Source organism: Sciurus carolinensis, chromosome 5 (assembly GCF_902686445.1).
Source record: "Sciurus carolinensis chromosome 5, mSciCar1.2, whole genome shotgun sequence".
Classification (NCBI taxonomy): Eukaryota; Metazoa; Chordata; class Mammalia; order Rodentia; family Sciuridae; genus Sciurus; species Sciurus carolinensis.
Window position 1 is genome coordinate 141,046,167 of NC_062217.1, and position 26,626 is coordinate 141,072,792.

General features: G+C 45.1%; 1 protein-coding gene across 4 annotated transcripts in view; it reads right to left on the minus strand.

The window, feature by feature from the left end:
• Window positions 1-1,794: 1,794 nt before the first annotated feature.
• The window catches only part of Myof (myoferlin), a 150,488-nt gene continuing 125,656 nt past the window's right edge, over window positions 1,795-26,626 (minus strand). For all 4 annotated transcript variants that reach the window (XM_047552796.1, XM_047552794.1, XM_047552795.1 and 1 more), the window contains 13 exons: window positions 24,727-24,882; window positions 24,155-24,246; window positions 20,528-20,698; window positions 19,663-19,811; window positions 17,536-17,675; window positions 14,936-15,024; window positions 14,753-14,848; window positions 11,699-11,840; window positions 9,012-9,111; window positions 6,784-6,974; window positions 4,396-4,505; window positions 3,870-4,017; window positions 1,795-2,331 (listed from right to left, as the gene is read on the minus strand). In XM_047552796.1, coding sequence (XP_047408752.1) covers window positions 2,293-2,331; window positions 3,870-4,017; window positions 4,396-4,505; window positions 6,784-6,974; window positions 9,012-9,111; window positions 11,699-11,840; window positions 14,753-14,848; window positions 14,936-15,024; window positions 17,536-17,675; window positions 19,663-19,811; window positions 20,528-20,698; window positions 24,155-24,246; window positions 24,727-24,882 — 1,623 coding nt within the window. In that variant the 3' untranslated portion in view covers window positions 1,795-2,292. The remainder of the gene's footprint in view (window positions 2,332-3,869; window positions 4,018-4,395; window positions 4,506-6,783; window positions 6,975-9,011; window positions 9,112-11,698; window positions 11,841-14,752; window positions 14,849-14,935; window positions 15,025-17,535; window positions 17,676-19,662; window positions 19,812-20,527; window positions 20,699-24,154; window positions 24,247-24,726; window positions 24,883-26,626) is intronic.

Consider the following 26,626-nt stretch of genomic DNA (forward strand, 5'->3'; position numbering starts at 1 on the left):
TACCTCTACTCTTTTGATGTATTTCCTTATATACATACACACATATTTGTCTCCTTTTTAATGTAAATTTGTATTGTTTTTCTTTTTTTATTGCTCTTACACCAGCATTTTCCTATGCTAGTAACAAAACTAGAAAAATGGATGTTTTTCTCATTCTTGCACCAACATATGTTATTTTACCATATATTCGATCTTTCCCCGTATACATGAGCATTTTTATTCTTCATTTTGAGACAGGGTCTCACTAAGTTGCTCAGGCTAGCCTTGAACTTGCAATCTTCCTGCCTCAACCTCCCGAATTGCTGGGATTACAGGCATGCACTACCACACCCAGTATTTTTAAAAATACTTTTACTATCCATAATAGCCATATTTAAGGCTTTTAATATCCATATTTCTCCAGAAAGGTTGTATTGATTTGTCCACTTCTGAGATTGAAGGATCACTTTGGGACCTAAGAAGCGTCAAGGAAAAGGTGGTATTTGAATGGAACTGCAAGGAGGGCAGGGTTCTGATGTGAAGTTCAAGGTGTGAGGGTGGGCGTGGTGCTCCATTCGGGTGGATGACCTCAGCAGCCTCACTGGAAGGAGGGTACAAAGTGCATGGGGCACATTGCCAGTGAACCCAGGGGCACTTTACCACTGAGCTACATCCCAGTCCTTTTCATTATTTATTTTGAGACATGGTCTCACCAAGTAGCTGAGTGTCTCGTTAAATCGCTAAGGCTGGCCTCAGATTTGCAATCCTTCTGATTCAACCTCCTGAGTTTCTGGGATTACGGGTGAATGCCACTGCACCTGGCTTTCAACATTTTTATGATTAAACACATTTTGCTGGGATTTTTGGCAGAACACTGAAGGGAATTAAAATATCAGAGATGTGGACGAGGGATGTCGCTCAGTGACAGAACACTTGCCTAACTTGCCTAGCATACATGAAGCCCTGGGTTTGATCTCCCACATTAAAAAAAAAAAAAAATAGTGCAACACCTTAGAAATAATGCCAACCCAGTCACCTTTGTGGTGTCAGTTAGTCTTAAGATGTCTAAAAGCATCATCATTATCGCACCATTTCTTACTCCCCTCAGTCCTAGGTGCTGTTTAAATGGAACCATTTTTCTGATCTCACCGTGGTCTCTGAATATGTTCACAAGCAATGTTCAGTAAGCATGCTGGCTGACTTTGGTGTTAGCATGGAGTCACATTGTGCTGCTCCTGTCACTCATTATTTGATCACCTCAGTTCTTTTTCTCTTAACCTCCCTCTGGGGATGCAGTCTTATGGTTAAGAATGTTGAGAAGAAGAATCCAGAGTACCTGGATTCAAATCCCAGCTTTATCACTTACCGGTTTTGTAGTGGGTTTTGTGATACGACCTTGAGCAAATTACTTTGTGCTTCATTTTTTTTTAAAAAACCATAAGGTGGGTTTAATAATGTTACCTAAGTTTGCAGGATTACCTTGAAGACCCAATTGAATTAATGTGCATAAAGCACTTACAATGCCATGCACTGATTAAGAACCTTTTTTTTTGGGGGGGGGGTACTGGGGATCGAACTCAGGGCCTTGTGCTTGCAAGGCAAGCACTCTACCAGCTGAGCTATCTCCCCAGCCCTGATTAAGAACCTTTAATGAGCATTAGATTTTATAATATATTAGCCTCAGTTGGACCCCACTGGCCAAAATTTGGCAGCACACTTTACTAAGCTTTATGGTCAAGTGGCATTCAGTCCACTGAGACCACTGCGCTAGAAATTGCCTCCTTCCCGACTTGGTCCACAGATAGAACAAACCGCTATGTGTAAAATAGTTTTATTTGATTCATCACAGAGATCGAAGAGTCTCATGATGTTTATCCATACAAAATATCTTACTAGTGGTTGTGGTATAAGAATTATATATGCTAGCTGCTTACATAATGCACAGTCTTTTTTCTTGATTACAGATATGAAGAATAGGATGTCAAGATACAGAAATTTCCAAATTCCATTCCAGCAATTTTCAAAACTTGAATCATGGAATCGAGGACACAGAAAATGGAACCAGCCACCTTGAAAAAATACTCTGAAAAATATGGTCAAAACTTTAGAAAATATAACTTTTAATACCTCAAAAGGTAACAAGGTAAAAATGTTGTTTGCTGGCCTGACTTTCCAGGATTTAGTGTGGTCAAGTAGTGTAGCACACGGCTGGGCTGGAGCCTCTGACACGAACCAAATCACACGCAGATTTGGTCCATGGGGACAGGATTCCCTCGTTGCTGGATGGCTCTTGAGAAGTTGTCTTCATTTTTATTAAACATTCGGCTTCACGATTTTCATTGATAAATAGTTCTGAAAAGGAAACAGAAACAGCACATAAAAGAGAGATTATATGCATAATATAATTAATATCTATTAACATATCATATATAATGTATATTATATATAATATTAAATAAATTTTAAAAACACATTTAAGTTGAGATCTCTCAGTCCTGGTACTATTCACATTCAGGACCAGATGGCTCTTTGTAGTGGGGCCTACTGTGCACCACAGGATGTTCAGCAGCATCCCAGGCCTCTGCATCCTGAATGCCAGAAAATCCCCGCCCCGCCCCTCCCCCAGTTGTGACAACCAAAGTGTTTCCAGAGCTTGCCAAATGTCCTCTAGGGGACAACACCTGCCCCTCTTGAGAACCACTGGTTACATCCATAGAATATAAATCAGGAAAAGTTTTTTAAATGGTCAAGATGGATTGGACTTTCTACAACTGGAAAATGGAAGTATTGAAAGGGGGCAATGAAGAGGTAAAGCTGCTATCGGACTAGAGCACAGCCCAGGGTAGAGCGACTGCCTGGCACGTGCAGGGCCCCGGCTTTGATCCCCAAAAACTGAAACCACCAAAACTGCTACTGTGCCTGTAGGGCTATGTAACTAAACACAAAATCATGTGCATTATTGTTAATATGAACTGGAGTAAGAGTTTTTGACTGTCTCCTTGGCTGTCACTACCACTCACCTTGCTTCTGCCCACAGTTTCCTCTGCCTGGACCACTCCTTCATCACTCACCAAACTGGGTTTAAAATACCGCCCTTCTCCCCCCGATGAAAACATCCTCAATATTGGGCTCCTGTGGCTATTTGCTCAATAACACTCGCCTCCCACAGGAAAATACTTGGTCATATGCCTGGTTGATCCCAGGCTATGGAGTATTCATGGGCAGAAATCATGCCTTGGTCACGTCTACATCCTAACTCCTAGCCTACAGTAGATGCTCAATAAATTCCCTGAATGGAGGAGAGAAGGTGCAACGTCTATGCACATGGTCAAATCTTCCATTTGGACTAACATGTACTACTAGGGTGATTAAGGGAGCTCTAAGGAGAGGTTATATGTGACATGGCTTTAGAGCATGAGATTTTGATAGACAAACTGTGGGCAAAGGGATCCAGATAGGTAAGAGCAGTAAGTGTTTGGGATCAATTACGCAGTTAGGTAGAGTATGGGATTTGTAGGGACCTTAACAAGTCCAGACTGGGGATCCCTGAATGCCAGGACAAGGAGTTAGGGTGCAGGATGGTTTGGAACGATAACTCATGGTCCAGACAAACATGATGAAGTCTGGAGTGCTTTGTCCTTGAATTCCCAGTTGATGCTTTTGTTTCGTCCCCAGACCATAAAGTTTCACCTGTAATGTGTGAAGCCCTGAGAATGCAGTTCTAATCACGGGACATGTTACTTCAGATTTTCCAAAAGCAGAAGCATTGCAACACTAGAACGGCTAAGTGGACCATTCTCGAGAGCAGTGATCCAGGCAGATACCAAGCTAGATGCCCAGGCACAGTTCACACCCACATAGAGCCAAGACAAGAGGTCGCGGCCTCCTACCGGCAAGGAGTACAGGAGCACAGCCAGGAAGAGCAGCAGGATGAGCAGGATGAGCAGGCCGATAATGACCCACTTAAACCGGCGCCACACGATGAACCGCATGGTCTTGCAAGGGTTTGTGAACCAGAGGAAGGAGGTCTCGGGTCGGCTGAAATGCAGAAATAAGGTATTATCTACCCAATTTGGGAGAGACAGATTTGTCTGAGAGCACAATATGGTTTCAGGAATAACTCGTGACATTTATAAAGTCATGAAAAGAGGCTATTCTCTGTAGCTGACTGAGAAGGGCTCAGGGACCCTTTACAGCCTCCTAAGATGCTGAGGACACTGAGCTTTGGTTTGTGGGGAAAGAAAACCGTTAAAATGAAGCCAGACTGCCCACCTCTCTGCACCCCCACACCAAGGCCCTCTTTCAAGTACAGAATTAGGACAGCAGCTAATCCATTCCATTAAGCCAACTGGAAGGGGGGCTTCCAAACTGCAGGTGTTTGGGGATCAGACGAGGAGAACAAAGAGGGCCTCTCACTTGGGTGGGTCCAGCTTGGGGTTCATGTTGGGTTCATCCCGCCCTTTCCCGGCTGGCCTCTCGTCGGCCTCCTTCTCGTTGAGGACCTCCAATGTCATCTCGACTTTCCCCTTCAGTAAAGCAGAACAGGTTAAACACATGACATCACGTTTCACAAATATTTTTATTTCAACCCAAGGAGTATTCCCCAAGCAACGATTTTTATCCTTGTAAAACAATCCTTAGATTGCTTTAAATTTTCCTCAAGAGAGTTCTTCACATTTCCTTTTCCATGCGTGTTTCTGAACTGACCCCATGTGGGAAACTGACAGAATGAATTGCTCTCTCTCCTCCCGACTTCTTGTGCCGCGTATCACTGTCATTATGACATTCTCACATCAATCTCCTCGTGGTCCCACACACACCTTCCTTTGTAACTTTGCATGGACCCAGACTAACCTGGCATTGCTAAAAACAATGGTTAACATGTAGTGAGCAGTAACTGCAGGCCCTGTCTCTCCATGCTTGCATTATACACCCAGCGTGTGCAGTAGTGCTGGAACTTAGCAGGTACTCCATGTGCATTAGCTGAATCAATCAATGAATGGGTGAAGGAATGAATGCTGCCTCCCTGTTCACAGGTTGGTTCCTGAGTGATGCCCAGGCACCGACTAAGCCTTCTATATGGCTAGAATCACGAGAACCTCAAAAGGTACCATTATGGTCCTCAGGAGGACCTTGAGGCTGAAAGAAGTCTAGAAACATGCCCACTTTTTTTTGCTGGGAGTGGTGGCGGTGGTGGGGGTGGTGGTGCTGGGGATTGAACTCAGGGGCACTCCACCACTGAGCCACATCCCAGCCCTATTTTGCATTTTACTTAGAGACAGGGTCTCACTGAGTTGCTTAGCATCTTGCTGTTACTGAGGCTGGCTTTGAACTTGCAATCCTCCTGTCTTAGCCTCTCAAGCTGCTGGGATTACAGTCCTGTGCCACCGTGCCCAGCTAAAAACATGCCCATTCTATACCCTTTAAAAAAAATTTACCTATATATATTTTTTAATTGTTGATGGACCTTTATTTTATTCATTTATTTATATGCAGTGCTAAGAATTGAACCCAGGGCCTCACACATGCTAGGCAAGCGCTCTACCACTTAGCCACAATCCCAACTCTATACCCTGTCTTAACTATGATTATAACAGACTTTCTAGAACCGAGGAAAATCCGGCAGTTTCCCCAGAACTTGAGAAGTGCTGGCCGTGACACCCACTTGGGCAGAGGAGCTCAGATGGCTGCTCTGTGTACAGGCCAGGAGAAGGTGGGGGCCCAACTTCAGCACCTTCAGCTTGCCACGCTTGTGTTTGAATCCATAAAATGGAGATAATGCTTACTTCACAGGGTTGTCAAGAGAATTCAAAAAGACTATATGCAAACTAATCCACTCTGACTGAAAGCAGATCGGTGGCTTCCAGGAGGGAGCAATGGACTATGGAGGTCACAGGAAACTTTTGGGGTGATGGGAAGGTTCTGGCTCTTGGTGATGGTAGTGGTTTCGTGGGTGCATACCTGTGCCCAAACTCACTGAATTATGTACTCTGAATGAGTGCACTTTATTTTGTGAAAACTATACATCAAAATTGTTTTTAAACATGAGATTATGACTGGAAGGCACTTAGCATGTTACCTGGTTCATAATTAATGATCACAAATATTAGATACAATGAATGAATTAATCTTCTGTGACACAGCATGATATCTTGCCCTACTGCTTCTATGTCGTGTGTGTGTGTGTGTGTGTGTGTGTGTGTGTATGTTACTGAGGATTGAATCCTGAGGGCTTCCTACCACTAAGCTACATCCCTAGTTCTTTTGATTTTCTTAAATTCTTAAGACAGAGTCATGCTGAGCGGCCCAAACTGTCCTTGAACTCATGATTTACCTGCTTCAGCCTCCCTAAGTAGTTGAGATTATAGGCATGTGCCACTGTGCCTGGCTCAGAATATATCTTGTATTCCCCAAGCATGCTTATGAGTTATGACCTTCTTGTTCAGTACTCCCTGCTTTTTCAAACTTATTATTATTATTTTTTTCCTGATGAGAGCTCAAATTCGAAGACTTTTTCTGTACTGAGTAGTCATGGAAGCTCAGCATAAATTAACCTTCCCCAGTGAAGGAGTGCCCCAAGGAAATAGAGTGCGACCCCTTAGACGCCTCCCGTGTGGATCATTTCAACCTCTTCACCTTCCCCTGTCACACATACTCACAGCGTCTCCCACCTTTTCTTATAATCCCAGGTACAAGCATTTTAACTAATTTAACACCACCCTATCTTACCTGGAGGACACCTACTGAAAAAGGGCAAAACCTAAATGATAAAGGAATAAACATTTCCAACCAGGAAATACCTACAGCCATCACCCGGGAGCCATCTTTATCTGCGTAGCATGGCCACCATCCTCTCATGGACTTCTGTTCAAAGAGTGAGGCGGTCTTAGCTTTAAGGGGGTTCATGGTCTTGAGGTCTGGAATCATGTCCAAATTGCATTTCTCCGAAGATTTTGCTGGAATGATTGTGTGATGCAAATCAAGTTCCAGGAAACCTGGCCAAGGAAACAACGGGAAGTCCAAATGAGCTTCAAGCGGATCGGCCGTTGTTCACAAGTGAACAGAATGTTCTTGTCAGAGGAAAAGCAGACAGTGATTTTGAACAGGTGATGGGTGAGTTAGAGAAAGAGACAGCAAGAGACTTTTAAATTCTTTCCAGATAGGATTGGAAAATGGCAGAAGAAATAATTGTCCACGGCCTAGCCTCTCGCAGAGGACTACATGTTTTCTTTCTCAAAGACATGAGCACAGACAGAGTGATTCTATAAATTCAAAGCAATTAAACATCAATACACAAGGTTTCCACTGAACTCGGGGCCCTTGTATTTGAAATTTACTCATTTTCATTCTGAGCTGCCCTAAACAGAGAGGTCATCTGGCTTTGGGTAAAGACAGCGGGTGCTCGGAACACGGGAAGCTCCATGGAACACTCAAGTTCAAGTTTCTCAGAAATGGGAGCTTGCAGGAATATAACTCAACAGAAAATCCTCACCAGGATGAGAATCCTGGCCAGGGTTGGGGCGTCTGGAGAAGCACACCTCTTCTGTGATGGGGCGGCATTAACTCTTTCATACCACTGTTGCAGGAGGTGAAAAGTATGTTTTGGGTTTGGGAACTCCTGGGAGTCCTTTCCTTAAAAAAAAATGGAGTCTGTGATATGGGGTCAACTCCACACTAATAGAAAGAAGAGTCTGAAGAGTCTGGTCAGGAGAGGTGGCAATAGGGAGGTTGTGGTAGATTCTCTTTAAACTGTCAGACTCAGACTGTCCTTCAAATCGTGGATCCCTAAGCCCAGGTTACCTCATTCGGCTTCTTCTGAGCCTATGCCTGCTTTTGTCAGTCTCTGCTTAAGGTAACTGGCTCACTATCCATTTCAAAATAGTCATTCCCCTTATTTGTCATTGAACTACTTCATTTAAACTCCAAGAAGAAATCCTCTATTATTCTGGAATGTTCCACCCATATGCTTTTATAACCATACTCATTTGTTTGTTCTACTCTTAATTAAGCAAGAAGTTAAAATAATTTTGGGGGTGCTGTGAGGTGTCAAGGGAAGAATAAGATATAGCCATTGGTGGACATTTCCTCTGCCTGGAAGATCCAGGGGCTGCTGCAGGGGTCAGCTAAGAGAAAATGAGCTCTGAACTGGCAAGTGGAAGAGCAAACAGAAAGAAAAATATAACTGTGTATGATAAGGCGGACTACATCATGAGGACCGAGTGGCTGCCAGGGCCTGGGGCAAAGAGAAGAGGAGCCACAACGGACTTGGGTGCTTTCGTTTGGGTGGCTGGGAAAGGGAGGGGCCCTGCAGTGAACTCATTTCCTAGGGAGAGCAGGTCTGAGGTCGGAGAAGGAATACTGAGTTTGATTGCAGTTACGATACATTTTAGGTGACAGATACAAGGTGAGAGATGTACTGGGAATAATAGTCGTGATAGTTTCTTAGGACCAGATGCATGGCTAAGACAGGCCAGGCTACACATCCTGGTATAGGAGCCATCATCTGCTGAAAACTGAAGGATGAACCTTTACCTTCAACTAAGGTGAGAATGCAAAAATCACCGGAGTGGGGAGGGCGGCTGGAGAAGAGCCTGGGCAACTTCAGGGAAGGCTGCGTTTAAAGGGTGGGAGAAGAAAGAGCCAAGCAGGGAGAGCGCTAGGTGGGGCCTGTGACTCCTGCCTCCGCAGCAGAGGAGGACGGCCTAGGGCAAAGCAATGGTGGGAGGGTCAGTGGAGCTGGGTGGGGCGGTGAGACGGTGGCATCCCCCAGCAAACAGACTCCATTCTTCCCAGGGACGGAGGAGCTGGTGTGAGTCCCTCCACGATAGCCCTTGAGAGTGGGCATGGCCCGTGGAAAGGGTGACGTTCACCATTAGGTCCCACTGCTCAGAGGACATCCAGGCAGTGGGCATGCCCCTTGCCCCTCTCCCATTATCGGCCTGTATTAGAGATTTAAGCTATTATTTCTAAGTTTTAATTGATTTCACTAATGCCAGGTTTCTTAGAATCATTCAAGTGTAGGTAAGCCATACCCAAGTAGTCATCCAGTGAAAACTTGTCATTGTCCCATATCTGAATGATCAGCCGGGGTGGAACTCTAAACTCTGTTTGGTCAATACTCCAGAAATGCTCCTAAAATGACAAAAGACATGGACAAACCTGAATGACAGTGATCAGTGAGCTCTGAAGCCCTCACCTTTGGCCCGGGAAGCAGCAATAAGGCATGGGGCCTTTATCTCTCTTCCACTCCCTAGGACACCCCCTCCCTTTGGCCCCATTCCTTCACTCCATGTGTATGCGCTTCCCTCCCCCTGTCAGCCTCCCCAGGAAGTCTCAAGGGTCAGGGTCACCAACTGGGTGACCCCCGGCCAATTCCTAAAGCAGGTCACCTGCCATGTTCCGATCAGTGTGACTTCCTACTGCCGCACTGCCCTGGGGGGTGGGAAGAGATTGATCTCCCTCCTGAGGTCCACTTCGGCCTGCTCAGCTTATCCTCCTAAGGTCAGATGTTCTAGGCCAGCCCACAGCAGCACCTAGAGGGTGTGACCTCTGCACAGCACACTTCCACCCACCCTACACCTGATGTCAGGGTGTACGCTCAACACACAGTGGAGACCGGGGCCCAGATTCCACTCTCTTATCAGTGCAGATTTAAAATATTCTAAGCAGGGTGCAGTGGCACACACCTGTAATCCCAGCTATTTGGGAGGCTGAGGCAGGAGGATTGCAAGTTCAAGGCCAGCCTTGAACTTAGTGAAACCCTAAGCAACTTAGTGATACCCTGCCTCAAAATATAAAATAAAAAGGGATGGAGATGTAGCTCAGGGGTAAAATACTCCTATGTTCAATCCCCAATAAAACACACACACACACACACACACACACACACACACACAGAGTCCTAACATTTTTTGGGTTTTGAAAAATATTTCTGACTTTTACATGCTTGTAGTCACCAAGATCTTCTGATCTCTCACACTAGAAGTAGTGGACGGGGGGACTAGGGAAGGGTCTTCAAGTTCTCACCTCTCTTCCTTGCCTCTGCTCAGATAATACTAACCAAGAGGAACACCTCCACAGTTCAGTTATGACTAAGCTCCTCTGGCCCTGGTAGACAGGAATACACCCAATGTTTAGGGAATTTGAACGAAGATCATTGGGTTGTATCTTGTTTTTTATATTCCTGGAATGTTCTCCTTTGCAGGGCTCAGAGGGCCTGGCTCTGAGGGGCTGGGAAACCCATTCTGCTACTGTCCTACAATCCTCCGGATCGTCCTTTGGGGTCATGATCCAGGGGGATAGGAGGTCCGGCTCTAGATGTGGGCAAATAGGAAAATCAACTTGACCTTAGGGCACTGCCTGACCGTGACGTCCCCTGCCCCATGCCATTCTGCCTCGTCCTCTGAAATTGTATGCCATTTTGATATCATATTAAGCCTCTGTGCCTCTAGAAAGTCCCCTTTGAAGATATCCATCCCACCTGGTACACAGAAGGTGCTCACTATGGCATCAGCATTGAGTAGGATCAGCACCATGTAGAGCCTGACCCAATGGGTCACAGGCAGAGGGCAGGTTTTTTGGTGTTTGTGGTGCTGGGGATTGAACCCAGGGCCTCATGTGTCCTAGGCCAGTGCTTTACCACTGTGCTGCATCCTCAGCCTGGCAGGTGTGTTTTGACAGGGTGTGGTGCCATGGGATGTAGGAGGTGGGAATGGAACAGGGGACCTATAAAAGACATCTGTTATTGTCCGCTCAGCTTTCAGGCCCATTTTTGGATGAAAGCACCTCCTTCCTCAGTCGATTCAATCCAGAGGACACCGACTCCATTGCTAACTTCAAGCTTGGCCAATCAGAACACTGAATCACAAGGGCGCACAGGCTCAGGCAGAGATACTGATGCCCAGTTCCAGAACTCTGGCTGGTGCTTTGGGACTCTCTTCTCTTTCTGCTGAGGTTTTCTGAGAGGACAGGATGTGAGCTGGGGCTGCTGGCTGTCCTCTTGTCTACCAGGGAAAAGCCTGCCTAGAAGTGAGGCCCACGGGGGAAGGCAGAGCAGAGGGCAGGGAGTGTGGGACCAATTTCTAAAGACATCACTTCTACGTGGGATACAGACGTTCCTAAAGCCAGTCAACACTGGACTTTTTAGGAATGTGAACCAATAAATCACTTTTTTGGTCTAAGCTAGTTTGAGTCCTGTAACTGAAATTCTTGCTAATTAAGACCATGAGGACCCTGAACCCTCCCGGAAGTGCTTCTGAAGGAGGTGAGGCAGATGCTGAGCTCAATAAGGGGGAATAAAAGGGGCATTTAATATTTGGCCTCTGCTTGATTCTGCTTCTCATGGGGAAGAATCAGTTTCCCCATGACATAAAAAGCACACGTGGGTTGTTGTGTTCTGATAAAAGACCCTTTTTTTCTATCCTATATCTTTTGCCCTATAAAATATGTTAGGGGTGTAAAAAATTGTTTAGTAGGTGGGTAGTCAAATAGGAACACAAACTTCCAGTTAAATTCCATATACTTCCCAATTACCTGTCACTGTGTGACCTTGGGCAAGGGCAAGTAGCTACATCTCTGTGGGTCTCAGATTCCCTATCTGTACCAACAGGGATCTAGACTCAGTGACCTCCAAAGTCCTGAGCAGCTCAGACCTTCCCTGAATTTCTGAGCTAAGGAAGACCCGTGAATCCACGTCCCATCGGCACATTTCAGAGCTCACTTTTTTAGCAACAATACAGAGTTGTTCAGCGGGGAGGTAGTCAAATGGGAACACAAATCTCCAGTTAAAATTCCCTTCACCATCCAAGGACCGGTAATGGACATCTGTTTTCTGTTTGTTTTCTTCACTGCCAGGAATCCAACTGAAAAGCAGAGGCAAACAGACTTAGCTTGAGGTGATTGACAAGTAATCTAGCTGCAAAATTGTGCAGTGATTAGGGGCGCGAAGAACAGGAGAATTAATGCACTTTTCTTGGTCAGGTTCCAGTTATCTACAGAGTTGGGGGTGATTTATGAAGGGGAGGCTCTCTCTTGCATCCAACACAGGTTGGAGCCAAATAAAATATAATTCCTCTAAAGCCAAAGCAGGAAACCCTTTAGACTTCAGTTAACAGGGCTAAGGTGAAGTTTTCTGGAAAATATCAACAACGTGGCTTCTATTTCGGGTACACTGAAGCTTGCTGGCTATGATTTTTGTCTTCACAACTATGACTCATTAGCATCTGTCATCACTGCTGAAAGGCTCAATGAATATGAGTTAGCTCAAAATGTTAGCATTTCCTTTCCCATATCTTACTTAAGCAAACCAAAAGAAAAAAGGTACGAATCAAGTAATCTTGCAGCTTCCTTTTTTATTATTCTTAAATTCACTATGATCTTATTAATGACACTAGCAATGAAGATGTAAGTTGTTACTTCCCCACATGCTTATCTATGAGCTTTCTTTTCAGTAACAACTTCATGTCTTCACTTCTAACATTTGAAATGTTTCTTTTTGCTTGTGCTTGGCACATAGTAGACATTAAATAAATACCTGTTGAATGAATGAATGAGACCAGAAGGAAGTTGTTGTCACATCTGTCTGCTACTGTGAAGACTCCTGGTTTGGAACCAGGTGGTGACATTCGGTTTTAGACAGGCCAAGTGGTAGAATGCATGTGTGCCTCTCAACACTGTGCATTAGAAATGCATCAGAATCACCAGGGAGCTTTTAAAGGTACTGAAGCTTGCCCAGGCCTGGTAGGAGGTGGGCCTGGCTGTGATGTTCTCTGAGCCTCCTCTCCCATCTGTGCTCTCTGCACATGGTCAACATGAGGACAGGAGAAATCATGGCTTGGAGGGGCAGAGTGGGAAGGGGGAAATCCTTAATTCAGATTTAGGATCACCGCTTATGAACTGGGTACTTAGCATGTGTTATTTTATTATTCTCAACAACTGTGCAACCGTCTCCATTTTTACAGATGAGGAAACAGAACTTTGGAGAGAATTTAACTTTTACAAATTCACGTAGCCAGTAACTGATGGAAATAAGTAATACTCCCAGGTCAGTCCAAGTCCACGTCTGTTACTCTGCCTCCAAGGACCCTGGGGACTATAATGTCGTGTTCTAACAATAAGTCCTATTATTAGCAGTGATATTAATATCCATCAGCTACAATATTTTTCCTTTTTGCTAGTTAGTTCACTGACTAGATAAGTGAGTTTGACTGGTAACTTTTCAACTAACTCACTGAAGAGAGGTCACATTCTCTTGGCTATGACCTTGAGGCTTCACCTCCTGACCCATCCCTAAAGTGTCACCATCATACCTTCCCAGATTGCTCACCCCGGCAGTGCTTCCTCTCTTTTTTGGTAAAGCTTTTCACATTTAATTTTAAGAAAACTTAAGCAAATACTCTAGTTGTATGTATCCGTGTGCATATATTATAGCTTTGCATACATCACCCAAATATATGTAGTGTTAGCCATGGCATTTATGCATGGGTCATCTTTTTACATATGCATTTAGATTCATTTTTCCCCTCCCCTTTCTCCAGTGCTAAGGATCAAACAAGGCCTTGAGCATGCTAGGCAAGTGCTTTACCACTGAGCTATACTCCTGGCCCTAGCATTTAGATATTAATTCCAAATTTTATGTGGTACTTTGAGTTGAGCTTTATTCTTTGATTAGAGGAATTTTCCCTCAATCCAATATTACTTGAATTTGTTTCCTTGATTTGAAAAAAAAAAAAAAAACTAATGCTTATGATAGTCAAAGAAATTTGCATATATATAATTAGCTGGGATTAGTTTTCCTCGGGGAATGGTAATGAGATCCTGAAATGAGAAAGAATAATGAAGAACTTGATGAAACATTCCCTGTTTATACTGAACCTAAATAATAATAATCATGTCTTTAAGTTTTGATTGAAGGTCATTTGGGATCATAAGTGGAACTTTGTTCTCACTTCATGAATACATTACTTTTCAACAAGTCTTATCTTTTACATAGCAAAGAACCAAACTCAGTCCATGAGGAATAAGACCAATAACTAGCTAACCCCCACATAGTGCATACCATCTGCCAGGCACCATCCTGAATGCTTTCAGTAATTGACTCTTCTGGATATCCCAAGGAGGTAGGTATTACCATTATCTCCATTCTATGGATGAGGGACAGTGAGTTTATGAGCTTCCCCAGCTAGCAGGGAAAGTGCCTGGATTTCAACTAGGTAGTTTGACTCCAGAGTCTGGCTTCTTAATCACTATGCTGTATTGCACTCAACATCTCTGAAGGCATAAGGAAGCTTTACTTATGTTCTGAGGCTAGTTATCCAAAGTATCAAAGAGGACTAAAAAGTCTCAGAAATAACAAATTTGCTTAACAAACTGAAGAAGATCTACTTTGTTGAAAAAGAAATGAAATGAGCCATTAGCTATTCTTGCTCATAAACTAGGCCCTTATAATTTTATCTTTTCTTTCTGCTCCTTCTCCCACCTATGTTTTCCTGAAGTTTCCTAAGCAGATCATATTAATAAGATAAAATAGCTTTAGGTAGGCAAGAATCCTAGAGTGGGCATCTAAGCAATGGCAACTAATGAAGAAGGACATATTTTTTTTTTTAATTTTTTTTAGATGTTGATAGATGGTTATTTTTATTTATTTATTTATATGTGGTGCTGAGACTCGAACCCAGTACCTCACACACGCTAGGCAAGTGCTCTACCACTGAGCCACAACCCCAGCCCCAGGATATCTGTTTTGTTCCAAGGCTCCTCCTGCATGCTACCTCACCCTTTGACATAGATGTCACTCATTTCCTCTCCGGTGATGCTTTTCTCATCCAAGATAACATCCTTGGTGTTCCAGATGATCACACGTAGGTAGTATCTGTAAGGAGTACATTTTCCAATTACTTCTCTTCTGGTCCTGGACTAAATCCCCATTCCTGGGCAGCAGGGTCTCCAGATTACTTACTTCTTGGCTTTTCGTGGCATGATGTTGAAAGGGGGGCCTGGTGGCCCCAAACTTTTGGGGAAAACATCCACCCACATCTGAAGTTTGCCCTAAAGCATTCAAAAATGAAAAGACTGAAGTTATGAGTGGTCGAACCACAATCATCTATCATATTTCTTAAATGAAACTAGTGCTTCAAGCTTGCTAACCTCTCAGTCCAGATGGACAGCAATAAGTGGAGGAGAGCCAGCCAAAATTAATCTTCTATCTGCATTGTCATTGAGGCCAGCCACTGTCCTTTCTCACCAGGGGGCTCTGATGGCTGCACGAGCTCATTTGTATCAAAATTTGAGTTTTTCCTGGTAGTAAAATGAGGGGCTTCCCATCACTTACCCAACCCCGCACTCACTAAAGCACACCCACACACCCCTTCTCACGACAAGGTAAAGCTGGGTCCTTCGCTCTCTCACAATTCTCGGGCTACCACTCTCTTCATCACCACATACCTACTTGTTATTAGTCTCAGTTTTGTGATACTCCAGGGATTCTCCACTTACCTCAAGATACAAAATTATAGTAATATAAATGTAAACAAAAAATTTTACAACAAGGTTCTTTCAAAGGTGGGACTCAAGCAATGAAAAGAATGTTGCATTTCCCCAAAGGTGGGGGTTCCCAGCCATCAGCTCATCAAAGCCACCACTTGAGGCACACAGAGAGGGAAAGTGAAGGCCCATTCTGATACTTGTGCTGCCATCTTGGTGAGACCCCACTCAACTCTGACTACTGGAGACTGGACCTATTCATCCGACTGGAATTTCTTCCAGAAGGTTAGGAATGCCATTAAAAACTATATCAACCATACAAACCAATTTATAGTCTCCAAAGTATTTTGGATGTTCTGTAGACTCTGCCTTCAGACAAAAACAGACTGGTCTTCAAAAAGGTTTCTAAGGAAACCACTCGATTGACTTCCTAATGTATCGTGATCAAAATGAATTAACTGGAGCTCTTAAAAGGAGATATATTTTACTATGAGTCTGATTCTCTTCCAACTAAGGTATAGGGCTCAGGGCTTTACAATAAAACAGGCATGCTGCAGAACATGAGGCATCCTGGTGTCTTGTAAGACCTAGCCAGTCTGTGTCTCATGCTGGAGGCAGAAGTGACAGTGGGTTGGGGGATCCCAGGGAGAAATCTTCCTTACTTTGTCATTTCTTCTTTTTTCCCCCCACATTTTTAAAATTGGTACATTAGAATTGTACATAATGATTTGTTATCAATTTGTACATGCACAATATATATCAATATAATAAGGTCAATAGCACTTTCCATATGCTCCCCCGCCACCTTCCATCCCTTGGTCCCTTTCCTCTCTTGATCTCCCTTTGATTTTCATGAGATCCGCTCCCACCTTCCTTCTCCTTTTTCCTCTCTAGTTCCCACAAATGAGAGAGAACACACATCTTTGACCTTCTGAGTTCAACTTATTTTGCTTAACATAATGGTCTCTAGTTCCATCTTCACTTTGTCATTTCTTGAGATGTTTTATACAAGTGAGGGGGAGGAGGGGAGAGAGGAGGAAGAATAGACTCTTTGGTGAAGGAAGAATAAGAAATGGAAAAAATGAAAATGTGTCACAAAATGAAAGTAAGAGGCAAGGGACAAAATGACCTTCTAAATGACCAGCCATTGTGCCCACTCCTCAGTGAGGATCTTGTCCTTAGTCCTGCAGTAGGTTTAACAATATTTGCATCCAGTAGATTGATATTTCTTATAATGGGATCTCCTAGCCACCTGCATCAGAACCCATCATGGAACTTGTTAAAATTCAGATTCCTGGCCTTAACCCAGACTCACTGATCCAAATCTCTGTGGAAATGGCCTAGAAATGTTCATTATAAAAATCTTTCACTTAGATTATTTTGGCATCAACCAAATCTTGCTTTGCTTCTCTGGAAGGTGCTCCCTGTCTTCTGGGAGCTGACTTGCCCCCATCACCATGCACATGGTCCTTGTGACCTGCCATCTGGTGTACTGTGGGTCTGCTTCCCTGACTCTCTTTTATTGGGGCGGAGGGTGTGCCTGGGATTCCCTGACTCTTTAAGTCTCAAATGAAAACTTCTCCCCAAGCCTGATGTAGCTCAGTCACTTTCTCAGAACCTGTCCTCCTAGCTACAGCTGAGTGATCCTTTGAAGGACAATTGGGCCAGGTTGGGACAACCAGTCCCTGTACAGGGAAATAGATGGGGCTACAATACAAAAACAACCAGTCTCTGTACAGGGAAATAGATGGGGCTACAATACAAAAACACTCATGAACTATCTGTAATATTTAAACTCATAGGAAGGTCATCTCAGCAAGAAAGTAGATTTAATAGATTCAGGTAAACAGGGACAAGAGGGAAAATCTGGTCCAAGTTTGTTCTGAGTCATAGATATTCTCCACTGGCATTTAGTGAGTTCCCTGAAAATTTGTACAATATATTCCCCCTTGGGATAAAGCTAATTTGACTTTCATTTCTGCTTCTCATGTATCTATAAGTATTCAATCATGATACAAGAGGTAAATCTGTGTCAGCCATTGCCATTGCATTAGGATGCTGGATCTCCTCCTTCACCTGGGAAATGTTGGGTTGGAACGTGCTGTGCAAAGTCCTTGTTTCCACGTGCTCGGGGACCAGCCCCTGAGTCCTGAGGATGTGAAGGGCAAGGCGCTCTTCAGGGGCCCCGAGGTGCTGGTGCAGGATTTTGTTGGCTTCTGGAATGGAAAATGGCATTGAAACAGAGATGGGCATTTGGGACAGTTCAGCCAGAATGCCCTGAGCTGCTCACAGTGCTTCACCCTTGACTTTGTTACAGTGGACAGACACCGCCAATGTGTCAACTTTGACTTGCAGGAATAGTGAATAGTTATCTATGCTCCACCAGGGACCTGACCTCTCCCAGGCTCACACCCAACTTGTAGACTGCCAAGTAACAAAGGGACCAAAACACCCAGGATGGGCAAGAGCAGTCTGTATTTACTTCGGTGGCACAGGCTCATAGCCAGCCTGGTTCCCAGCCTCCCTTGCAGTTAGATGTGGCCACACAATCAAATTCAACTAGAACGTAACATGCGTGGAAGTGACATGTATATTGCCTCTGGACCTGGCCCATAAATGTTTTCTATGTAGGATCTTCTGTGTGCCTTTCTCTTCTGGATATGGAGGGGGACAGCAACATTAGATGCCTGTGCTGAAGAATGGCAGAGCTATACGACAGAAGGACCCTAAGTTCATGAAATACTGCTTGGGAGACAGCCATACACCTGTGGAAATGTCTATTTTGAATTAGTGAGAAATAAACTTCTAATGTGTTAAGCCACTGAAATTTGGGAGTTCAATTGTTACAGCTGCTAACAGCATTCTAAGAATGTGATCCCCAAATTCTTGGACACTTCTCCCATCAAGAGGTGGGTTCTGGGGCTGGGGATATAACTCAGTTGGTAGAGTACTTGCCTTGCTAGGTTCAATCCCTAGCACCACAAAAAAAAAAAAAAAAAAAAAAAAGAGGTGGGTTCTGTGTACTTTCCCTTTGAATCTGGAGACATACTGAAACACTGATATAAGGAGAAAGGATGCTGTGTGACTTCTAAGGCATAAAAGACCATGAAGCTCCTGCTGGCTCTCTTGAGACACTTTGGAGGAACCCATCCATCATGTAAGGAGTCTTGGCACTGGAGACTGCCCAGCTAGAAAAGTCTGTTTAGGTGCTATAGTCATAGGTTCAGGAAGAGCCAGCACCCTCTGCTAGCCATGTGTGTGAGCCATCTTGGCCAGTGCCCACCAGCTGAGCTTTCACAGATGAATGCAGCCCCATGAGAGGCCTCCAGGGAGAACTGCTCAACTGACCCACACAACTGAGCAAAGCAAAAATGGATGTTTTCAGTTGCTAAGTTTTTTACGGGTGATTTGGTATGTAAACAATAGTAACCAGAACAATCCTCTACTGATAGAGCTTTCTGGGGGGAGCTATTTGATTATTTGGGAGTAACCTTAGTCACCAGACCATGATGTTTCCCATTTTATTCTCAATTGTGTTTGCAAGTTTGCACATTAACAGCAGCAACATTTCTTAAAGATCTAATCATTTTTGCACTTGACTAAGTCCTTTTCAAATTGGAAAGACAAAACCTAGTTTCCTTCCCCTTACAAAATATGGAAGCATACCATAGCTCTTAGGCTCTATGAAACTATTTTGGTCTTGGTCATGGAATGGCTAGTTGTTCATGTGTCAGGATGGTTCAACTGTGTTAAAAATTACTGCATGACAAAGAGAAAGATCCCAAACTTGGACATGAGCCATATGGAATTTAGCTGGCTCTTGAACCATCTCCCGCATCCATGAAGTTTCTTAGAGAAGGAATGGAATAAATGAAGAGAAATTCTTGGCTTATCATCTGAGCATTTTTGAACTATTTATGCATTACATAGAAATTAGTTAATTACCAGAACTTTGTGTTCAAAGCTTAAATGGCTGTGACCTGAAAAGGGCAAGTGAAACATAAGGCAGACAGGAGACTGTCCCTGCTGATGCTTGACAAGGCAGCAAAACTCTACTATAATGTGGCTTCTGTTAGATAAGTCATGTGTGCTGGGTCTCATGTAGTACACTTAGGTTTCTGGCTCTTTCCATCTCCCTTCCCCAAACCTGGCAACAGAAATAGGTTATTATAGTTTGCTTACAACCCACAGCTATGCACTCACCAAATTCATCCAAGCCATATTCTCTCCCTCCATATCTGATTCTGCTTCCATCTTCAGAAAGGATGGGCGGTGGGAAGCCTTTGAATCGGGCTACATTTTGAAGCAACTGTGTTGGTTTCAATTGATCCCGCCACGTATTTACTCCAGAACTGTAAATAACATCATATGTCCTGGAGTGATCGCAGGGCCCGAGGTTCGTCTCGCATGCATGTACCTTACTCGTGTACTTCTAGGCGACAGGCATAATGGGAGCAGGGAACGTGCTGTACACATTGCTTTTGCCTAGAAATCTATTTCAAAGCCTAAAATCCACATGTTATCTTGACTTCAGCCAATCCATCATTTTTATTTACTTATCATTATTATTTTTTTGCCCTCAGTTCCCTCCACTGTGGAAATGGGGAGTTTGAGATTATGTATAAACTAGAGATTGCAAGTCCTGTCTCATTAGATCCTTAGAAAGGTACAGGATAGCAATCAGGGGAAGAGAGACATCTCGAAATTGATCAATCTGGGGAGAGGAGCAGTGAATCCTTGTTTCCACAGGGCAGAGGACTCCTGCCTTCAAACATCGTTAGCCTCAGTCTCTGACAGCCAAGAGGGGGCTCATAGAGGGGCCGGGGGACTGGTTCTCCAAACACTGCCACGTCTACCCCTCAAAGGGCACTGCCCTTCTCCAGTGGCCACCAACTTACACAGACTACAGTGTGAATTGGGAAATGCAGTAGCCATGATTCTCCCTAAGATAATCTTATCATTAGAAATGGCACTTAACTTACTGAAAGGGACAGTGGCCCAGTGAAGAAAGGCACCGAGGTGGAGAGGCAAAGCCTCCATAGGAGCTAATGCAGGCGGAGTCACTTACACACAGTACTGCTCGGGAATGCCACAGTGGGACCCAAACCGGGACAGGAAGCGGTTCTCCAGATCAATGATCGTTTCTCCTACTTTTTCATCACGGGTAAAGGTGTCATAATCATAGACAGAAATTTTCAGGTCTTTTTCTTGAGGTAAGTAGCAGCTCAGTTCATACATTCTAAATAAAGAAATGTAGGGTTAGAATCGCTACAGTTCATCTAGGCATCTCACCCAAACCAGGGCTCCATGCAAAGAATTTCCAGGCAGTTGCTATGGCTGTTGGAGAACAACAGACCAGGACAACTAGGGTGGGTGGGGAGACTTGACAAGTAGTAAATGACAGTAATAAAGCAATAAGAGAATACATGCTCACTCAGGAAAAGAGCATGAGCTTAAATGCCTATCTTCCAATGCCAACTCTGCTGCTTGCTAGCTCTGCGACTCAAGGCCACCTATGCAATCTCTCTGCACTCAGTTTTCTCACCTGTGAAATGGTGAGAATACACACCATCTGCATGGTTATAAGAGTCAAGTGAAAAAATGTTTAGAAAGCATTTGGCAGGATCATATCCTAGTTAATAACAATAAAGTATCATAATATTAACTTTATTATTAGCTCATACCTATTTGTCAGGGCACATGAGCATCTCTCCCAGCAGGGAAATGAGCAAGGAAGGCACCAGAATGCTAACTTGCAGACCTTTATCTGTGCCCCTACTCTGTTCCTTCCTCTACCTCAATGGAGATCCCTCCCCCATGGAATGTACGTGATCCACCCTACAAGAACACAGGGAGGGGTGTGGGTGGAATTCATCAATACAGTGCAACACGCAGGTGCCAGGAAGGTTCTCTCTCCCTCTAAGGCCCCCTGGTCCTGCTTTAAGTCTTTAAAGTCTTTTCTATAGAATCTGCAAAATGCACACAGTTCTGAGATGCAGAAATAACCAACAGTACTTTATGTGTCAAGGGAGCAACGTGGTCCTGAGAATGCGAACATGCACACCTCTGCTCCTAATGGGCAGGGTTTGGCCTCTGAATTTGCACTGTCCACAGAGGTACTGGGTTTGCAGAAGGCGATCAGTAGATTTTATTGAAGGAAAAACTGTGAAAGGCCTCTCTGCCCCACTGTGTCTCCTGCCTGTGTGGCATGCACTCTGATGTGTGGACTGGTTCCTGCCCCAAGAGTCAAGGATATTAATCCATTGGAGCAGAGGAATGTGTGTCAATGTGGCTCTGGAAGAACTTCCAGGATGTCTCCTAGGTAAATCTGAGTGACTTCTCTAGGCTGTGGTAGCTACCCTGAGGCCTGCATGAGGCAGATGACCACAGGAGAAAAGGGACTTGAATCATGGTTACACATGAAGCACCATACCCACTCGCGTCCCATGGCTTCACATTTCCAATCCTGGAATCCAAAGGATAGGTAATATGTGTCTTTTGAGAAAAAAGAATTGTTTGATCAAATAAGGTTGAGAACCACTTCTTTTGGAATACCTTTGGGCAAACTACAGGCTCTAATAAAAACCCTGTAATTATTACATTTTTAACCCAGGTGTCTTGGTTTGACAAAGGAATACTTTTTTTCTTGGAACATCAATTAATATCTTACCAAAAACACTATATTCCATTGAACTTAATCTAGAGAATGACATGATTTGAGAGGAATATGGGGAATGATGGCCGAGCACATGGGAAAGGTCACTCCTTCCTGATTTCCTGCCCAGAGTCCTCAGTAGTCTCTGCTGAGAAGAACGCCACTTCCTGAGTCCGAGACCATGGGCCAGAGCCACCTCAGGGACTGCAGAGCCAGCGTCTCCTTGGCTCCACCCTGCTGGATGAGGGGAAGTCTGCACACCACCAGACAGCCATTGGCGGGGCAGACCCTGACAGCATCACTTCCTCCCAGGGTGTCCGAGCAAGACTTTTCCTGCCACTTAATTAAGCTTGTGTTTGGCTCCTCTGAGATGAGCGACTCAGACAGGGCCGCCTTTCTCTCTTCAAAGCTGGCTCTCCCCACTTCCCCGGCCCTCCTTTCTGTCCTGCGTGCCTTTTCCTGTCTAGACCTTGGGGTTGGATCAGCGGAAGAAAAGGAAAACGATCACATTGCCATGCCAGAGGATTACTTCCACTCCCTGGCTCCAGCATGTGGCCTCGGTGTGTGTGTGCGTGTGTGTATATGCGTGAGCTTGTGCATGCCTGGGGACTAAGTGTGTGGCCTTGTGCGCACAGAATGTTACTAGCTGTGAGAAGAGTGTTTCGAACCTGATAGACTTTGAGTGGCAGACTCTCGAGTGTGTGTTTGTGTGTGTGTGTGTGTGTGTGTGTGTGTGCATGCGTGAGAGAGACAGAGAGAGAGAGAGAATGCATAAAGGGACAAACCAACAAATACAGGACACACGGTAAAGACGAAGTAGTACTGTGAAGATAACACTGTTTTCACAAATATTTAAACAAAAAACATTTTTCTACAAATGATGACTTTGCCACAGATATAAAGCACTGCCAAGGGTACCGGAAAAATCTGGGGCTTGGTCAGGAAGCCCATCTACACCCGGGCTCTGTGACAGACGGGCTCATTAGCAGAGCTCTGGCAGCCCCTTTCCTCGCCTGTGAACTGGGCTGCTAGGCCCTGTCCTGCCCCACTCATAAGTTTGACATGGTTAAAATCCAGACGGTAGCAGCAGCAGGTGAAGCTGCTCAGGTGCTGGGGTCACATGACCTGGACTGAACTCCTGCCTCTGCCCTTAGCTGCTGGGTATGGAATGCACAGATTCTTTCTAGCCTCAGTTTCCTCTGTTGTGAAACAGGGATAATAACAGACCCTCAGATCTGTGAGATTTTTGAGCTGTTTTACTTAAGTGCCCGTGCATAGTGCCTGCACACTGTATGCTTTTTAGGTGTTATTAAATGTGGAGCCGTTCCTAGTGAGAACTGTTGATCCTCTTAGAGATTACTTCAATTTGATTGCTTGAAGTTCAACAGTCCAGAAACAAGCCCTAGGTTGTCACCATGAAGAAAATAATGCTATTTCAAGACACGCTAGAAACAGAAGACAAATGGAGCAGGACATTTTAACCCTATAACTTTCTGCACCCCTCCTCGGTTTGGAAGACAGAATCAATAATACATTCTCTGGATCAAATTGGTGGACCAAAAAAGAGAGCCCAGGGACTGGGGATGTAGCTCAGTTGGTAGAGTGCTTGTTTTGCATGCACAAGGCCCTGGGTTCAATCTCCAGGACCACAAAAAAGAAAAAAAAATGGATTCCGGAAGTGAGTGTAGCATTTTACTACTGCTAAATCTACGTACTGCTAAATCTTCTTTGCAGAAAGCACAAGCTTATCCAAATCCTAGGCCTTCTACTGTCCCTGTCCCTCCACCTCCCAAGGTCTTGAAGCAAATCTCTAAGGGAAGCACATCTCCTGACTTACTTTCTTCATAGCACTTTCCAATTTTATGAAATTCTTCCATTTGTGCATTTACCTATTCATTACCTTGTTCCCTGACTAGAGTATTTATTTAATTCATGACCACAGTTTCAGGGCCTAGACCAGGAGTAGGCACACATCACATCCTCAGTGAATATTCCACAAAGTAGTGAATGACAGAAAAAATGTTTAAAAATGTACATTACCTGCCAAAAACTGGGTTGAGAGTGTTGGGAATGTAGTGGTCACGGTCTTCAATTACTTTTTTACCCAGTGTTATTTTTATGTAAGGGTCACACTGCAGGGACAAGACAGACCAGATGTTATGTCACTGTAGGGTGAAGTGGAAGTCAAATTCTGGGATAGACTTAGCTTATTTCCACACCCACTTCTAACTGATGACAGGGTGGCCTCTGTGGCACCCGTGTGCTTGGGACAAACTCTGAACAATGTTCCCCTTCGGGTGGCAAGCAGCCAGCAGGCCTGCAGAGCAGCCATGTGGGAGGGGGAATCCTGACTCTGCTCCTGCTGGCCCCGTGACTGGAGCAAATGTGTCCCAGGTCACATCTGTAAAATGAGAAAGACAACCAGAGGGCCTTAAGCCCCTGCAAGTCTTAGGTAAATCCCCATGGGGACAATCCTGAATTCATTGTTTTGATACAGTATCTATCCCCCTAGTGAGATAACAGACGCCCAGAAAGAAAGAACGTGACAATTATTGCGGCTGATGACTGTAATTATCTTGCTACAGAAGAAGGCCCCACACCCAAACTCTTACCAGGCCATTGTTGTCCTGGGGCTGAAGCTCTAAGCCTCGAACAATGTAAATCCTAACCGTGCATTCCTGTGGAACGCTGTCAGGTAATTCCCGAAACTGCCGGGGAGGGGCCGGCACGCTGGGGTCATCCGACAGTGGGTAGATTCGAAAGGAGCCCTAGGAAAGAGACACACGCTTGACTCACAGGGCCCTGGGCAACCCGGGCAGAGGGCTCCTGGGCAGTGCCCTGCTCCCCAGGGCACTCAGGGACAGCTGCCAGGGTGGTGGGATTGGGTGAGGGAGGGGCTGTCTTTGTGAAAGGAAAAATATACGTGGCTCTTTGCATGTTTCTAGTAGGGAAAGTCAAACAATTAGAAAGTAATTGAGAGATCACAGGGGCAAAGAGAGGGCAGGGCAGGGCAGAGCAGGGAGACTAGGCAATAGCCTGGGCAGCGGGTGGAGGTGACTCTGGTCAGTGTGGGGAAGTGGTGGCAAGAAGAGGTGAAAAGCTACACCTAGTTTGGAGAAGGGAACAAACGCAATGAAATACAAAGGGTATTTTCCCTTCTCTTGCCTCACCCCTTACACCCAGTCCCACTCCTACAAGGTCTCCTGTTCAGCCTTCAGGTCTCAGCCAAAAGTTTCACTTTTTCCAGAACACCTCCTGGACTGCCCAGGGTTGGGCATGTCTCTCGTATGTTCACCTCTAACCCATCGCCATGAGGAAATGAGCTATCTTTTGTCTCTAACCTCCACTAGACTGGGAGCTTCTTGAGGTGGGGACATTAGATTCTGGCCATTACTCCACTACCAGGGTTTAACATGGGGCTGTGCATCTAGTAGGGGCACAAATGCTTTTTGAGTAAGTGAACCAGCAGGCCAGCTGAAGAGGCCAGCTGGAGAGGCCAGCGAGAGAGGCCATGAGAGAGGCCATCTCACTTATCCTGAAACCAGTTCAAGTACAGGGGAAATTACTGAATCAGAACACGTGGGCTAAGTGCCAGCTCTCTTCATTCAGGCAAGTGGCATGAAGGAAGCACCTACTATGTGCGAGGTGTTGAGGACCTACAACTCAAGGAGAGCAGATGGCACAGGCATGTTAATTTCGCCTAATTCTCATGCCCTCTTGACTGCTAGGTGGGAGGCTGTAAGGAGAAGGGTTTGAGATCATGTGTAGGTTATAATCCCCTGATCCATCAGCCATGTCTGCTATTGGCAAAGGATTAGGAAGAGGCAGCATCTCTGCCATGGCTTTGCCAAGTGTGGTCGGAGGGAGAGGCAGCCATAAAACCCAACACAATGTGAAAGGTGCTTTCACTGCCAAGTGAACCCAGACCTTTGGGAGCCCAGAGCAGGAGTGAGTCACACCGCCTGAAGCAATCAGGAAACTGTTGACAAAGAGTAGGACATTTGAGCCTGTGCGTAGAGCATGAGTAGGACTTTGTCAGACCACAAAGAGGGAAGGAAGGCACCCAGGGAAGGAAGAAGAGCCTGTCCCAAGGCTCCGAGCTGCGAGAGGACAAGGTGTGTTTGGGGCTTGGGAGAGGTTCTCTGAGCAGGCGGGTAGGGCAATGAGGGAGGTGTGGCAGGGGAGACATGTCACTTATGAAAGGCCAGCTCTGCCTCTGGAAGGAGTTGAGACTTGATCTTGTGGAAACCCAAGTGATGTCTTTAAGCCGTTGAGATGCAGGAGCAGATTTGGTTGCAGGGAGGATGGACTCGGCTAGGAGAAAGGTGGCAAGGACAGTCAAGTGGGAGACTGTCACAGGGGGCCTGCCGAAAGCCTGGAAGCAGTGGGGCGGGGAGGAGGAACGAGGTCTTGGGAAGGTTCGCCTCCCTCGGATTCGAGACTGGCTGGCATGAGCAGGCAGAAAGGAGGAGGCAGCCAGCACGGCTTTGGGCGCCCGGCTCCCCTGCACCT